The sequence below is a fragment of the Stylophora pistillata genome, chromosome 5 (assembly GCF_964205215.1).
Source record: "Stylophora pistillata chromosome 5, jaStyPist1.2, whole genome shotgun sequence".
Lineage (NCBI taxonomy): Eukaryota > Metazoa > Cnidaria > Anthozoa > Scleractinia > Pocilloporidae > Stylophora > Stylophora pistillata.
Window position 1 is genome coordinate 8,928,955 of NC_142523.1, and position 15,842 is coordinate 8,944,796.

A 15,842-nucleotide genomic window follows, 5' to 3' on the forward strand; every position below is an offset into this window, starting at 1 on the left:
CGAGGGCCGATATTCTTCCAGTGCGGTCCCGAGCAAGCTTGGTTAATAAGAGATTTATTATACGACTGAAGTTCAAAGGGACACAAGCGTGGTATCATTCGGGACCATTCGGGACAGTGCCCTGTCCAATACTCAGAGAATATTGGACCGGCAATGGAGCATTTTGATTGGTTGATTTTAGTTATTGGCCCTCTGACTGCCCGAGTCGTGTAATAATATTTATGATCTTACTGATCATTTACCTAGTTTCCTTATTATCCAAAAATTAACCTCTTTGCCTAACAAGGTTAAAACCTACAAAAGAGATTATTCTAATTTTGATAAATCTGCTTTAATTCAAGACATCCATTCAGTTGATTGAGAAGGTGTGCTGCATGCCAGTGCTAATCCCGATCCTAATAATATATTTAATTCTTTCTACACCAGCATCTCTGATATAGTTGATGTTCATATCCCTCTTATGCAACTCTCTAAACGTGAATTGAGAATGAAATCTAAGCCATGGATAACCCCTGCTTTAGACGCTTTTAAAGGGTCTCAATCAATATAAAAAACAAACTTTTTAAAAAATACATTTCGACTATTTATAAGTCTGCTTATTATCACACTAAATTCAAACTCTATCCTGAGAAATAAAATTAATCACCTATGAAAAGTATCTAAAAAATATTATTATAATTACTATTTCTATACTAATATGACTGATTCTAAGAAAGTCTGGAAGGGGATAAGACAACTTATTAATCTTAAATCCAGATGTGGCTCTACTCCCACTAAATTACTTGTTGAAGATGTTGAAATTAATGCTTCAAAGTCTAATTGACAGATGCTTTTAACAGTTTTTTTGCTAATATTGGACGTAATCTGACAAAGAAGATTCCTACTGTAAACAAATCACCTCTTCAGTATCTTGCAGTTCCACCCAATGACAGTTTCTTTCTGTTTCCCACACCAGCAGTTAAAAATGAAAATGAAATTACTAGGCTAAATGTCAATAAGTCTACAGGACCTTACAGCATACCAGTTGCCATTTTAAAAATTACCAAACAAGTTATATCTACACCTCTAGAAATTATATTTAATGTCTCCTTTTCCACTGGAATTGTCTCAGATCTATTTAAAATAGCTAAAGTTACCCCTGTTTTCAAAAAGGGTGAGCAAGCAAGTTTAAATAATTATCATCCCATTTCTACTCTCTCAATATTCAATAAACTGCTAGAAAAGCAAATGCACAATGTGGTATATTCTTGGATTTCAGTAAAGCTTTTGATACTGTAAATCATAATATCTTGATTGAAAAACTAGACTACTATATGGCATTCGTGGAGTAACCAAAGACTGGTTCATCTCTCATCTCTCCAACAGATATCAATATGTTTCCTTGGGGCAAACTAAGTCTGAACTGCAGTATGTCTCTTGTGGTGTTCCTCAAGGTTCAGTTCTGCGCCCCTCATTATTTCTTATAGCTATCAATGATTTTAGTAACTGCTCTGAAATTCTAGATTTTCATGTATTTGCAGATGATGCCAATCTATTTTATAAACATAAAAATCGTAAGATCCTTGAATCCAAAGTAAATAATGAACTAGTAAATATTCATACTTAGTTAAGGGCTAACAAACTTTCACTTAATATTGACAAGTCAAATTTTATCATCTTTCACCCTCCACAAACAAAGTTACCCTTTCATGTCAACCTCCGTCTTTAAATGGAATGAACTTAAACCAAGAGTCTTCAATAAAATATCTAGGTATTGTAATTGATTCTCATTTATCATGGAAAAGTCAACTAAGCTATATTGCTTTAAGATCAAGCGAAATATTGGGATTCTTTCTAAACTTCGTTATTATGTGAATTTAGACATTTTGATTAAACTATATTATGCTTTAATTAATACATCCCTTTTTAATCCATAGTTTAATCTCGTGGGGTAACACTAATATTCTTCGACTACCCAGCCTTTGTTTATCTCACAAAAGAGAACAATGAGAGTGATAACTTTTTCTAATTTCCATGAGCATTAATTCTAGTCCAATATTTAAGCGCTTAAATATTGTTAAACAGCCTGACCTTGTCTTCGTTAATACTGCAGCCTTTATGTATAAATTTTACAATAGACGCCTACCATCTGTGTTTGATACATTTTTTACTCAAGTAAATAAAAACATAACTACAAAACTAGAAGTTCCTCCAATTTGTCCTACCGGCTATACCTAAAGTAAGAACAAATTATGGAATATTTAATTTAAGGTTTAAGAGCCCCAAAGTATGGAACTCGATAAGAAAAAAATTGAAAACCTTATCAATCTCAAACTTCAAGGAGTCAGTAAAATGCGATCTAGTTAAAGACTATTAGCTACTTAATATGTACTTATTAGCAACTTATGTACTTATTAGCAGTGTATTGTTTTCCGATTTACTGTAATCTAGTCTCCTGTTAATTTCTGTAACCTTTTTAAGTGCTTCTTTATTTTGCGGTTTATAATTATATAGCTGTTACTATTTGCCATAGACATTGTGCTCTTCTTATATATTAGTGTTTAGTATTCATAAATAACGCTAACTATTTCAGACTTCCTTCATATCTTATAAACTCCGTTTCTCTTTTCTTTCCTCTTGTGTGTGTGTGTGCATTTGTGCTTTAATCTTCTTGCTGACCTGTATTTTAATTTTTATTTTATGCTGATGTTAACTAGCTGCCTGGCTCCGCTAGCCCCCATCGTTATTCCAGGCTGCTAGTACTCCAATTTTTTTTCTAATAATTTCTTTCAATTTTATAACTTTTTTGCTTAGAGTAAGTATGAATGCGAGTACAAATAAAGATTATCCGTGAACTTGTGCAAATGACGTTTAGTTCAAATCTTTTTTTTCTTTTTCGATTCGAACTCGAACATTCTAGTGATGACAAAGAAACCTGAAATGTTACAGCTTACTCTCGTAAACTGGCAAACCCATTTCATGAGAAGCTAATCTGGATTTGTTTGAAACAAGAATTAGTGGGATTTTTAACTCTTTTTGTCTCGCTCCAGCTCCTTTTTTGTACTTAGCATCACACGCGCTGTGTCCCTATTTCATCCCTATCCACCTACGCTCGTACATTGCTGCAAATTTCTCTTTTGTCTTTCAATAAATTTGTATAGCTGGTAATCATGTGAGTTAAAGCGATCTATTGTATGAACCATCTTCTCCTAATTACCTGACGTTGTGGAAATAGAAGCATCGTAGAGGACATCACGAGATGAACACGTCTCGCTACTTTCGAAATATTTGGTTCTCCTTCGCGTTTCCGTCGATGATTTCAGAACTGAACCACTTTTCTTCTGTTCAGTAAAAATTAGAAGCTTGCCTCATGAGTTTTTGAAACTTCTTGGCCTCGGTATGTTTCATGAATTCTCATAAAGTGTTAAGAAATTCATCGAAGGGAACGTTCGAACAATTTTGAGAACTTACTAATAATAATGTGGTTGTCTTCCTGCTCGTCTGTTCGATCCGAACTGCAAATGATAAAGCCAACAGATTTGTTGCTTTCTTAAAACTCTTAAGCATATTGTTCTTTACCAGCTGACCATACTGACTTTTTGGGAAAAAAAAGTATTGGACAAAAGTTAAGTTCATACTGTTTTGCGTTGGACTTATTCTGCTCACTGTTCTCAACTGAATGTCGGTTACAATGGAAGATTCCGTTTTTCGACGTTAGTATCGATAGTTCATACCGACGAGAGCATATTTTTCCGCTAATTTTTCAAAAAAAGCGGAAAAACTCTTTATCACTTCATAACACTGTAGAAATAGGAAATCTTGACCCGAAATATAAACCTGGTGTCATTTCTTTCTAGGAATTTCATGTCTAGTGTTCAACCTCGATGGTTTTTCATTTCATCCATCGTATGTGCTGATCATCTGGTTGGATTTTGTAGTTTTTCTTTTGGTGGAGAGGTTAGTCAATTGTTTCTATGTTTAACAGCTAGAGTAGAGGGTGTTTTTATTGGTCCTAAGCTGATGTTTGCACGCAGGAAGGGACTCGACAAGTACTTACTACCGGTGCAATCTGTTATTTGTTACAATTGACGTTAAGCTACTTAATCACGAGATAAAAGTGCTCTGCTGCCTAAAAAGAATCGTGGTTTGTTAAGTGACGGTTTAAAAGCTGAGTAGCCCGGCAGGTTTTCTATGCTTTAAAAGAATGAAGTCTTCATGTGAGACTTGTGGTAATGAAACACTCTTTCTTTAAGTTCAGGGACACGAATGACGCGTGAGAAAACTTCAACGCTTGAGTTAAAGTTTTAAGAATTGTCTGAAGGAATTTGTGTGTTGATAGTCGCAAGCCTTAACAGCCGACTGCGCCTCTCTTTGAAAACGAAAGCGCAACGCGGAAGAACCACGTATCAAGAAATGGTCTATTGTTCCGGCTCAATTTCACACATTAAGTAGTAAACAATAGTCCTTTTGTTCTTTGTAGCGTTGAGGGACTTTGGCCGAAGCAACGCGAAAAAGTTCGTGACTAATCGGAAAAAAAATTTTTAGCATCACAATGTAGCTATTTTGTAAGAGTAGGTAGCGCATGTTTGCACACGACAGGTAAATTGTCACCGGAGTAGCCCAAGGGAAAATTAAACGCTGATTTAGCCGCTTCGGAATGATATGGCCAACACATATGATATGACGTATATGAGAACGATCCTTCGCAGTAAAGCACTATTTGAGCAATAGTGAAAATCAGACCTGAAAAAAAATTTCAGGCCTGTACGGGACTCGAACCACTGACCTCTGCGATACTAGTGCAGCGCTCTACCAATTGAGCTAACAAGCCAACTGGGAGCAGGCCATCAAATTAATTCGATATAAACCCGTAGATGATAAATCAAACAACAACAAACATATGAAACATATGTGTGAACTGCGGTTATGAGACGTATATGAGAACGATCCTTCGCAGTAAAGCACTATTTGAGCAATAGTGAAAATCAGACCTGAAAAAAAAAAAAAAAAAAAAATTTCAGGCCTGTACGGGACTCGAACCACTGACCTCTGCGATACTAGTGCAGCGCTCTACCAATTGAGCTAACAAGCCAACTGGGAGCAGGCCATCAAATTAATTCTGATTTTCACTATTGCTCAAATAGTGCTTTACTGCGAAGGATCGTTCTCATATACGTCTCATAACCGCAGTTCACACATATGTTTCATATGTTTGTTGTTGTTTGACATATGATATGGCAAACACATCTACGAATTTTATGGTTTCGTGATCCCTAAGTTAATTAATTTTGCTGATTTATTTGCTGCGTTCTCTGTGTCTTTCCTCCATAAGTAATCTTAAATATTCTTAAATTATCACGTCCTTAAATACCAACCCAGGCAAGAATGTTCCCTATTTCTGCATACTAGCTATTTTTATAAGAAGGTTGGTCTTCGAAATCACTTCCACCTAGAAAATATTTTCTTGGCCTCTCAACTGTTGCGTTAATTGTTACTTGTAAATAATTTTTAAAATGTTGCTTAATTTGTCAGTCGTGCCACAATATCACTCCATGAGCTTGCTTTGCGTCTTTGTCGTTTTCCTTCAATACACGGCGCTAAGGATGGGCCGATACGGATTTTCCGAATCGATACGATACCGAGTAAGAAATTGACATTTTGGCTCTGGCATTCTGGGTGTAGTTACCAGGTTTGTTCTCTGTGCTGGTTTTCCATGAGTTCAGGTACTCCAGAAATTTCATCAGGAATTCAAATCTAGGAAAAATAATAGAAAGATTATGGTTCTGACTAATTAACTTTCAATTTATTTTGTTCTATATTTTCCATAGAAATAATTTATTCATCATATAATTATCCATATTTACTACTTTGAATTAAAAAAAATTGTCATTTTAACTAATCCACACTACAAGCTCTGTTTATCTATAGGAAGGTAAAATTGGACATATGGCTAATTATATGATAAATTGGGTATTACAAGAGGTAAATATTTCACTTCACTCATTTACTAACTAAAGCTTGTGAGATCCTTTCACCAGTCAAAGATAAAATGTTTACCTTTCATCCTGAAGTGGTGTATATGGAGCCAGGAAGGGCTTGCGCTTACAGACATGTTCAATCCTGCTTCTCACATTTAAGCAGTCGAAGAAACGATCAACCATTTCACAGAGTTTGGCAGTACCAGCTGCTTCGGGGGGACCCAAATGCTTTTAGGATTGCTGCCATTGTTGAGCTCAAGACTTGTGCAGCAAGATTAAACCTCATAACTGAATAAGCATTCAGGTTAATATGCTCATATGTAAGCTTGGGCAGCAGTTTCAGACCATTGTTGAAGTCCTCACTCACCATACTTGTGATATGCTGCCACAAGACATACTGTCCATCATTCCACGTGTATCTGGTTCCCTTTGTTGCCCCTGAATGCATAATACCTCGTTGTCTGGATGAGATGTGGTGCATCACTAAAAAAGTATATATATCTGTGTTGGGCATAGAGATTCTTGGTGCAGTAGCACACATCACATTGCACATCTCCAAGTGCCTTGTGAAGACGAAAGAACTTTCTATTTGGACTTGCACCATCTGCTATGGTAGCAACCACCCAAAGATTGCGTGTGATTTCTAATAGGCATACTGCTTCCCAGAACAAGGGTATGAGCTGATATGATGTAATTCCTGTGGTAGCAAAATTAGCTAAGGCAAACTTAAGTTCAGTGCAAATGCAACGCACCATAAATACCAGGACATGGGATGCAATGTCATCAGCATACATCTGAGTTGACGTCAGTGCAAACTGAATCTGCTAGATGATGGCGACGCTCTGGTCTCGGCGTTGGCTTGCGAGATTCAATGCTTTTCGTCGGCGTATTTAGCTCAGATAATGCGCCGAATCTCGGCTTCTTTGGAGTTGTGTTGTCAGTAGAAACTGAAACTAACACGCAAAAGATCGAAGATTAAAAGATGTTTCAGAGAAGAGATTGCGAAAGTTCAAGAGGGACGAGATCGTGCAAGACGTACTGACAGTGGAGTCTGATGTAAACAGACCACAGAGACATAAAATATAGACGATAATACTCACATATCTCGAAATCTTTGGGTGAAAATGCTTCTCGCAGGCCGGCTAGGTGTAGACTCAATCGTTCTTGATTTGCTCTCTAAAATCGGAGTCAATTACCCGAGTTTTCTTGAGTTGTCCGAGCCAAGATTCGCGCCATTCGCGATGTTTCGCGTCGACTGCTTTTGGCAGTTTCCAAATTCCAATTCCTTTGGTCCGCCTACACGATCCAAAGCCAAATACCGCACAGTTTCGGCCTGCCATGGTATATTATAAAACTATATACTTAAAACTCCAATAATTATCTCTATGTAATCAAAAATCTACGTAAAGTATCGCTTCTTGTCAATGTCTTCCCCATGCGCTCTGTATTCAGCTGGTTGACTGTGCACTCTCGTGGTGACGTCATAGGGCCAAAACGAAAACAAAGAGATACTCCTCTGATGTTCGCCGGGTCTCCTAACCAGTCCCCTCTATAACTATGCAAGATTACAAAGTACGCCATTTTCTGAACACAGATTGCTGAAAACTTGATCGATGTACGTGACAGTAATATTTCTCACGGTATTTCGATTGCCAGTTCTGTTGTGATACTATCTGTTCGTTCACTACAGATACTGAGCTTCATGTAAACAACAGCGCCATGATTTGGCTAGAATCCCTAATTACCACCAGGGAGCTATTATGACAGATGAGTCAACTCCAAACAGCTTAATTAGTATTAAATCCCAGTCAAGTCGCTAATTTCCGTACAGTTCTGCCGGCTAATAACGACCCATTAATTATCTCTCGCTTTCCAGCTTTGTTTAAAACATTCTTGTAGACACGAATGATCTTGGCCGTGTCACCGTGTTAATGCGGATAGCAACAAAAACCAATGGAACAGTAAGAGACTCGATAAAAGTTCACGCGTGAAAACCTCAATTTAAGAGCCACTCAAAAGAGTTTTTCCTTTGAAAAATGCTTTAGATTTAGAATCTGGAAGTCCAAGAACAGTAGCATTAACGTTTTGCAAAGATTCTTCCCAATCGCAAATAGTTCTTTTAGAACAGGAAATTTAAACTGCGGACCTCAGTTGAGAATTTGATTCCAATAACTAAGATTAAACATTACGCAAGTCGGCCTGTGACAGAATGGCAAGAACCCTCTTTTAGTGGCGATATCGATCTTCAAAGCAGAAATTCTTAAATCGAATTAGCAATTCAACAAGAAATAAAGGACACTCGAAGGCAACCTACAATCTGTTACTTGCTTAAAATATTGTTTACACTTCATATAACACTGTAAAAATAGGAAATCTTGACCCGAAATATAAACCCGGTGTCATTTCTTTCTAGGAACTTCTTGTCTGGTGTTCAACCTTGATGTTTTTTTTATTTCATACATCGTATGTGCTGATCATCTGGTTGGATTTTGTGGTTTTCCTGTTGGTGGAAAGGTTAGTCACTTGTTTCTTTGTTTACTAACTAGACTAAAGGGCGTTTTCATTGGTTTAAACTGAGGTTGGCACACGTGAAGGGACTCGACTAGTCCTTGCAGCTAGTCCAATCTGTCATTTGGTATTGAAGTTACGCCAGAAAAATAGCCATTGCTAAAATCACGAGATGATAATGCACTGCACCCTGAAAAGAACTCTTGGTTCGGCACGTGATGGTATGAAAAACTTTGTTCATCTGATCTTTTAGATGAAATTGTCCTTGCCTCAAGGTCAATAGTCCCCCAAAGTCTTAAATTGAAACAGTGGGCTAAAATTATTCCTATTTTAGATTCCAAGATCTAGTGAAATGAATGATAAGAGAGGTATTTGCTGAGTGAGTTTATTGAGTAACGCAGTCAGTACGTATACTTTTGCTTCTGAGTGGATAGATACGTTGATTTCTAGTTCCAAACGCTCTTGTCAGTAGGTTAACGGACTGAAGCCAAGTTAATACTGTCTGAATCCATGTAGGGGCCAAACCACCCCCTAAATGTTTCATCAGAGGCGAGCGGTATATCATGGGAGATTTTTTTTCGGCTTTGGTAAAATTCAAGGCGGAACATTTTTTTAAAGAGAATCCTCCTTCGAGGGAAATAAACAGGTTTCTGCGCCGGAATATGGGGCGATATACGTCTCAAACGGATAATTCTACTCAATTAAGGCAAATTTCGAGTTTTTATTCCCAACTTGAGGTAGCTGTCAACACTTTAGAAGAAAAGTACTCGTCCAGTGTGTCATGAAGCAAAGATCGAGAAATACAGCAGCTCCTGCCGAGCCAAGGAATGGTGCTTCGAATGTTAAAGAAAATTCATGACAAGATCGTTAGAAGGCTGCGATCTGAACCAAGTCTAGCGACGTCATGGAGGGGTGATTTTACAATGGACGTCCCACTTGAGGTATTTGAAGTGACCTTACGTCACATCATTCAAAGTAACAATTTCGGTCACCGGTTTGAGGAAACGTTAGCCTACATCAAAGTTTCCATTACAGATACGAGGAAGGCAGCTTTCATTTTTAACAAAATGAACGTAGACTGTGCTATCATGTCCCGTACCAAGCTTCTGAGAAGGTCTTTAGGAATCTCTGATGAGTCAGAGAGGTGCGAGGTGGTTATCAGTGCAGAAAAACCCCTGGTACTGAAATACCACGAGAACAATGAGGTCTTATCTGTGTATTTTGTTCTGAGTACTGGAACCAGTATGGTATCCCACAGCCCTTAAGTTCATAAACAATTACTTTAATGTTTAGTTCCAGAAAATCTCAAAACTCCTTCCACAAGAAAAGATTGGGATTTAAAAGGACTAGGAGGGAGTTGGTTTTTTGAAAACAAAAACCTAAGAAAAGTATGAAGTTTAACTGGGATTTTATTAGGTTCCAGAGGTTCAAGTGGGAGCTCCCAAAGAAATGGATACTTTATGGAATGAAAGTTATCAGCGTGCAAAGAAAATCGTGTCTGATAGTGCGGGGCTAGTGGGTTTTGCAATCAAGCTTAGTCAATTCTGTTCTAACTTGCCTGAAAGGCAAGTGAAGTTTTCTGGGAAACTCAAATGACAGGAGAACTGCAATCAATGCTCCTTATCTTGAAAGACTCTTGGGCTTGTACACACTAGCAATAACTTGCCTATATGGCAAGCCATAAACTCGACTTTCTTTGCACCCTGACAATATTATATGATATTGCAAGATCGCTTTTCACCACAGATGTCAATAGTGGCGGTACTTACACCTGTAGGTTATCATTTAACTCTTACCTCCACCGTGCTGAATACTCTCCCGATTGCAACTGCAGCCCACTTGTAATAAAGAAAAGTTGTTTGAAATCTTGCTTGAGCTGTTGCTATTTTTCAGATTTGACTGTATGTTTAAGGTCCAATTTGATAACAAATTGAGCAGTAACACATTATATTGATGGCTTTTGAGCCCAATTGTAATTCTAGATCCCAATTCTGTCAGTATAATAAGTGTATTTCCCTCACAATCTTTCTATTCCTTTTGTGAGGAACTAAGAACAATGTACATAATATTATTGCTGATATATTAGCGGTTTAAATTCGTACTACTCGTTTAAAGTTGTACACATTATACAGAATATTCTGTCCTTTTAAGCTGAAAATTTCTAACAAAAACTAAGCCAGATTTAACAGCATACCTTCAGTTAATGAGGTTTTTCAAAGTGCAGAGTTATACACTGTACAGCAAAACTGATACTTTTGTGCAATAGTTTAGTTGTTGATATCAAATGTTGCTGTTTCAGTCTGTTAGAATCAGACTTTTTGTTGAATTTGCCACTTGGTTTCAATGACAGATGCTAAGACCTGAGGCTGATTGTTCAAGTTTATGCCCAGTATCTTTCATAGGGCCGCCCTTAGAATATCACAGCAAGCTGGTCAAAAGCAGCGGTTTCCTTGTTTTTCAAACCAAGCAATGTAAAAAAATCCCCAACAACAACTTTTCAATATTACTGAACTCTATGCCCACTAAAATCACATAGGGTCACCTTTCTAATATCACATCAAGATGGTAAAAAGCACCATTTTCACTACATTGATGATTTTAAAACCAAACCCTTCAAAGCAAAATACTTTATATGCAGCTACTTAATATAACCATCACATGCCAGCATGTTTCTTTTTAATCTATCATGCTTAGTATACTGTATAAATTATTTTACTGATTCTTTCAAATGTGTGAAGAACCCCCCCCCCCCCAAAAAAAAAACAGGGAACAATAACTTTGAACAAAAACTCAATTCACAGTTTAGATGAGGAATGATCATGTTTTAATCAGAGAATGCAAGCTGGATGACAACACAAATGATATTGTATTTTCCATCTTGAAAAAACTTTATGTTGACTGAAATTTTGGCAGTCGGCATTACAAATGCTGTACATCTACTGCTCTTTAGACAATCTTTCCAGCAGTCACACTCTCCCTTATATGATTTGTGACTGAACTGGTGCAGATATTGCATCCGGTGTTGTTGTGCTTTAACAGACCACATTGACAGAACCTCCCATCATACAGTCTCTCACACTCTTTGGAATATAAGACTCACTCCTCTTTCCTTGCCCCCGCTTATAGTACACGCTATAGGGATCCATTTCTTCCGCCGAATCAAAGACACATACTCATGTCTGAATACAGTTGGCCACCTGGACTTCTTCTTCAGATTGTATGTATTTTTAATGTACATTGCCAACTTTACATGTTTGGCCTCATGGCCTTGCATTGAATTTAGTCCAAGGCCATGCCCTATTTCTTCATATAACTTCTTGGTGTGGTTAGGTATGGCATACCCCAGGGTCCACACAGTCGGGTTCACACCCTTGAGAAACAACAAATTTTTCTTTGAAATAATCATGGCGCAAGGTTTTTAACTCATCTACTTGTTCCTTTGTAATGTCTACTCTTGAATACAGGGATGCTGCATCCCTAAGTTTCAGACCGATAAATGCCAAAACATGGAGTTTTTGAACTGAGCCTGGTGAAAGTCTAGGAAAAATTGACACGACTTCCTGGACTAAGGCATTAAAGTACCAGGAAAAGTTCTTGGATTCTAACCCTGTAAATCGTTAGGTGAAAGAAATTGCTTTCTTTCTCTTTTCCCCAAACCATCTGACAAAAGAATTATACAGCCTAACACACTTTGCAGTTTCTCTCACACGTGTCAGAAATTTTGTCACTGGTGAATCATCTGATAAACTTGTTGCTGATTTAAGTTGGGCATTGTCAGTGTACTGGATAACTACTGTTAGTAGATCAGTAAACCAATGCTGCCAGGCATTATTTGTGTTATGCAAGGGTTCTGCCTTTACCAGATTGACAAACTTACCGAAAGGAGGGACAAACTCCTGTCGTGACTTTTCCTTTGAAATCAGTTGTGTGACCTGACTTCTTACCTTTTCTGAGGGATCCCGAAGTTTGCCTTCAGAGCTTCAACTTTTTTGGCTGTTGCAATTCTCTTCTCATACACCCATTCTTGCCATGTGTCATTAGGACCACCAATTGACCCATCCATTGTTGTTTTGGTGTTCTGGTTTACATTTGCAAATGGTGAAAAGTAGCTGGCAGAGTTGTTTAGTTCACCTGACATTGATGATGCCCACTTCATGTCACAGGGGATCAGCTTCATTCTGAATTTAAGCTGATAGCTCTTTGGAGTAGTTAACTGTTGTCCTTCACCTTCTTCCATCTCTCTTCTCAAATGATCAGTGTAATGCTTCATTAATGGGCTGTCTTCAGGAGAGTTTGAAACCATTAGCAAATGATTGTCATTGCAACTTTGAACCCTTTGTAATAAGTTTAGGATACTAACAAGCTATGCTGCAAGTAATTAAATACAAATAGAAACTGAGAAAAATTCACACTATTCCTGAGTGCTTGTTATTATTAATTTTTATAACCATACAGTCAGTCACGTAATACAGTGGCACATCCAGGGTGGGGCCCATGGCCCCCCCATTACTTTTAGACCAAACTGAGGCTATGCTTTGCAGGCTATGGCTCTAAGGGCCAAAAAACAATTTTAGATCGCCCCCCCCCCTTATCTTAAGGTCTGGATCTGCCACTGTAATACATGTAATAATAAGGCAAAGTGGGTATATGATCATTGCCCTATGCTTTAGTAACAAGATATATATAAATTACCAGTCGCAGTATCATTCCTTCCGAAAGGAGCCCCATCTGCCCCAATAGCAATGTACAAAACATTCTTTTCCCTGTTAAACCAATGTAGGCAAGGTACTCTCATCAAGAAACAGACACAGGTCAGCAAGCTGTAAGAGAAATGGCTTCAGAGGCCTGTACACTCCAGGAAATGCCCCAACATTAAATCTGGCAGCCGATGTCTCCAAATCAATCATCTCGCCAGTGTCAATGCTTTGAATAAAACGTATCAAGGCCTTGTAAGACACAATCTTGGGAATTTCACAATTTTTCATAAATTCAGTTTTCTTGTTTTTACAATTTTTTCCACTTTCCTTGACTACTTCTGTGGTCAAACAACAAACATATGAAATACATATATATGAACTGCGGTTATGTGGTGTTCCGAATACTGGTGTACTTTTTCTGGCTTAGAAGCCCACCTTCATATAGAACAGGCATGCTTCCCACTTTATTTTGCAAACTGTTTTCGTACTCATGGATGTTGGTCTGTACATTTTATAAAATCTGTACAGGTTTTTGACTTGCTAATGTATTCGTTCATGCATTGTTTGGGGGCAGTGTTTATCAGTGTAGTCCACATACCATCCATGATAGGTTTGTCAGGATGGTTTGATATTTTCTTCCTCCCACAGTGAATTGGCCTCAGTACTTCAAGGGTTTTTCTTCTCCTTTGCATAGCCTGTGCCCTCGAAAGGTTTAGTTTCTCACTTGACAGCAAATGAAGCTCACTTGTTGTGTAAGGGAGGTTTGCTTTTTTGTTTTCCACTATTTCACATTCACTCTGATCTGTCACCTCATCAATCTGTGGGATAATAAATTTAAAAAAGGGGTGCATGGAATAAAAGCCTTAACTGACTTTTGATGTAATGTAAAATTCTCCTTTTGTTCACATGGAAATGCACTGTACCAAGGGCAACTTGAAAGGAGAATTACACAGTTTATCAGAGATCACTTAGAGCTTTCTTCTCTCACCCATAACATTTTTATTATATAGCATTAAATAAGACCTACAAATAAAATAAATGGTAAAATTGGAAAGTAAATTTAATTCAATACAGTTATACTGTGTTTATGCATATATAGAGTACATGAATAATTAGAAGTGGGTAAAAGAGAAAGGAAGTGAGGCCAGTGAGTACTGAATAAATATAACTTACTACTTAGCTTCCATGCATTAAACCCTGACACTAGCTGGACTTTAAACATACATCTAGCTACCCCAGTAATTAAGCTAATTAACCTCCGTTTCTTAGGACGAATTCGCTCTTCTGTACGGTGAAGTTGAGCCTGCATTGCTTTAATTTTCTCATCACAATCCAATTTCTTTTGCAATTCGTTATGCGTTTGTTCCTTTCTAAGGTGACTGTACAGTCCCAATGAGAAGCGTTTCTTTAAATGTGCCCTAAAAGAGCATTGGTTTTTATCAGTTAAACGAGGACAAAGCGCGGGAATAAATATACAGACAAATCGAGATGTCAAACTAAAATCGTATGGTTTTCGATTTTCAAATAAACCTCGACAAACAAAGAAACCTGCAAAGGTAAAACTCACCTTGGGGACTCTTCAGGAACGTCAAGTTCGGTATTTTCTCCTCCAATCATGCTCCAATTGTGCGCCGCTACTACAACCAATATGGCTTCATGACACACCACTGCAAAGCTTGTGAGCCGAACAAGTTGAAAATGCCCGCCTGTAAGCTGTGTTCGGTACCAGGCCCCTGAAAAACTGCCTTTTTGCAGCCCTCCTTGAAACGGCCAGCACACCCAGAGGCCTTTGCGCGCTTGTTTGGCCGCCATCTTGAAATTTTTTTCCCAAATTCTGATGAAACATTTAAGGGGTGGTTTGGCCCCTATGTGTCAACTCATATAGTATCCTGGAATTATGTTAATGACAGAGGTGTTTTGCACGGCATTTCGACTGTGAGTTTTGTTGCGACATGGCATGTTCATTCACTTAAATGCTGAGTTTCATGTAAAGAACAGCGCCACGATTTGGCTAGGATCTCTTATTATCACCAAGGGGCTCTGAATATGATTGATAACTCAACTCCGAACAGCTTAGTATACTAAATCCCAATCGAATTGGAAGATTTTTGTACAGCGGTGCCGTTTATCAAATATGTGTCGCTTTTTGTTTTAGAACATTGTTGTAGACGCGAATGATCATAGCTGCGCTTAACTTCTTTTAACAAAACCGAATGGAACAGGAAGAGTTTCGATACAAGCTTGTGTGTGAAAACCTTTATTTGAGTGCTGCTGTTAAGAGTTTAGATTTAAAATCCTGGGAAGTCATTGAAGGGCAGCGTTAACCTTTGTAAAAGTAAGAAATCTTGACCCGAAATTTAAACCCCGGGTCATTTTCCTTCCAGGAATTTTTTGTCAAGCGTTCAACCTCCCTGATTTTTCATTCCATCTGTGGTAGGTTCTGATCATATGACTGGACTTTGCGGTTTCACTTTTCGTAGATACTGAAGGTAAACTTTTCCAGTTTCTGTGCTTGTTAAATCGAGTAAAGAGCTTTTTAACCTTTATAACTGCCATGAGTGACAAAGACAGAATTTCTCCATACCATATTAATACACTATCAAGCAGACACGTCAGAGTCATTTGGGGGACTATTCATTGATCCACTATCAAATTCTCCTGACTAGCATTGTAAGAATTG

General features: G+C 37.9%; 1 protein-coding gene, 1 long non-coding RNA gene and 1 pseudogene across 4 annotated transcripts in view; 1 reads left to right on the forward strand and 2 right to left on the reverse strand.

Annotated features, from left to right (window-relative positions):
• The first annotated feature begins 3,841 nt into the window (after window positions 1-3,841).
• Window positions 3,842-15,842, forward strand: part of LOC148730117 (uncharacterized) — a 63,259-nt gene continuing 51,258 nt past the window's right edge. Inside the window, exons 1-3 of one of the 3 annotated variants that reach the window (XR_016001446.1) lie at window positions 3,842-3,936; window positions 8,371-8,471; window positions 15,547-15,651. Coding sequence is in view for 2 of the 3 variants with exons in the window: in XM_088760589.1 (XP_088616715.1) it covers window positions 3,844-3,936; window positions 8,371-8,471; window positions 9,207-9,324 (312 nt within the window). In the remaining variant the exon portion in view is untranslated. Of the gene's footprint in view, window positions 3,937-8,370; window positions 8,472-9,206; window positions 12,088-15,546; window positions 15,652-15,842 lie in introns of those variants that run through there. The other 2 variants (XM_088760589.1, XM_088760590.1) reach the window with 2 other exon arrangements.
• Window positions 5,635-6,868, reverse strand: LOC148730118 (uncharacterized). The gene is made up of 3 exons (XR_016001447.1): window positions 6,710-6,868; window positions 6,037-6,395; window positions 5,635-5,733 (listed from the first exon to the last, which is right to left on the reverse strand). It is a non-coding gene; the product is annotated as an uncharacterized LOC148730118 (long non-coding RNA).
• LOC148730119 (uncharacterized) lies at window positions 11,412-12,768 on the reverse strand (annotated as a pseudogene).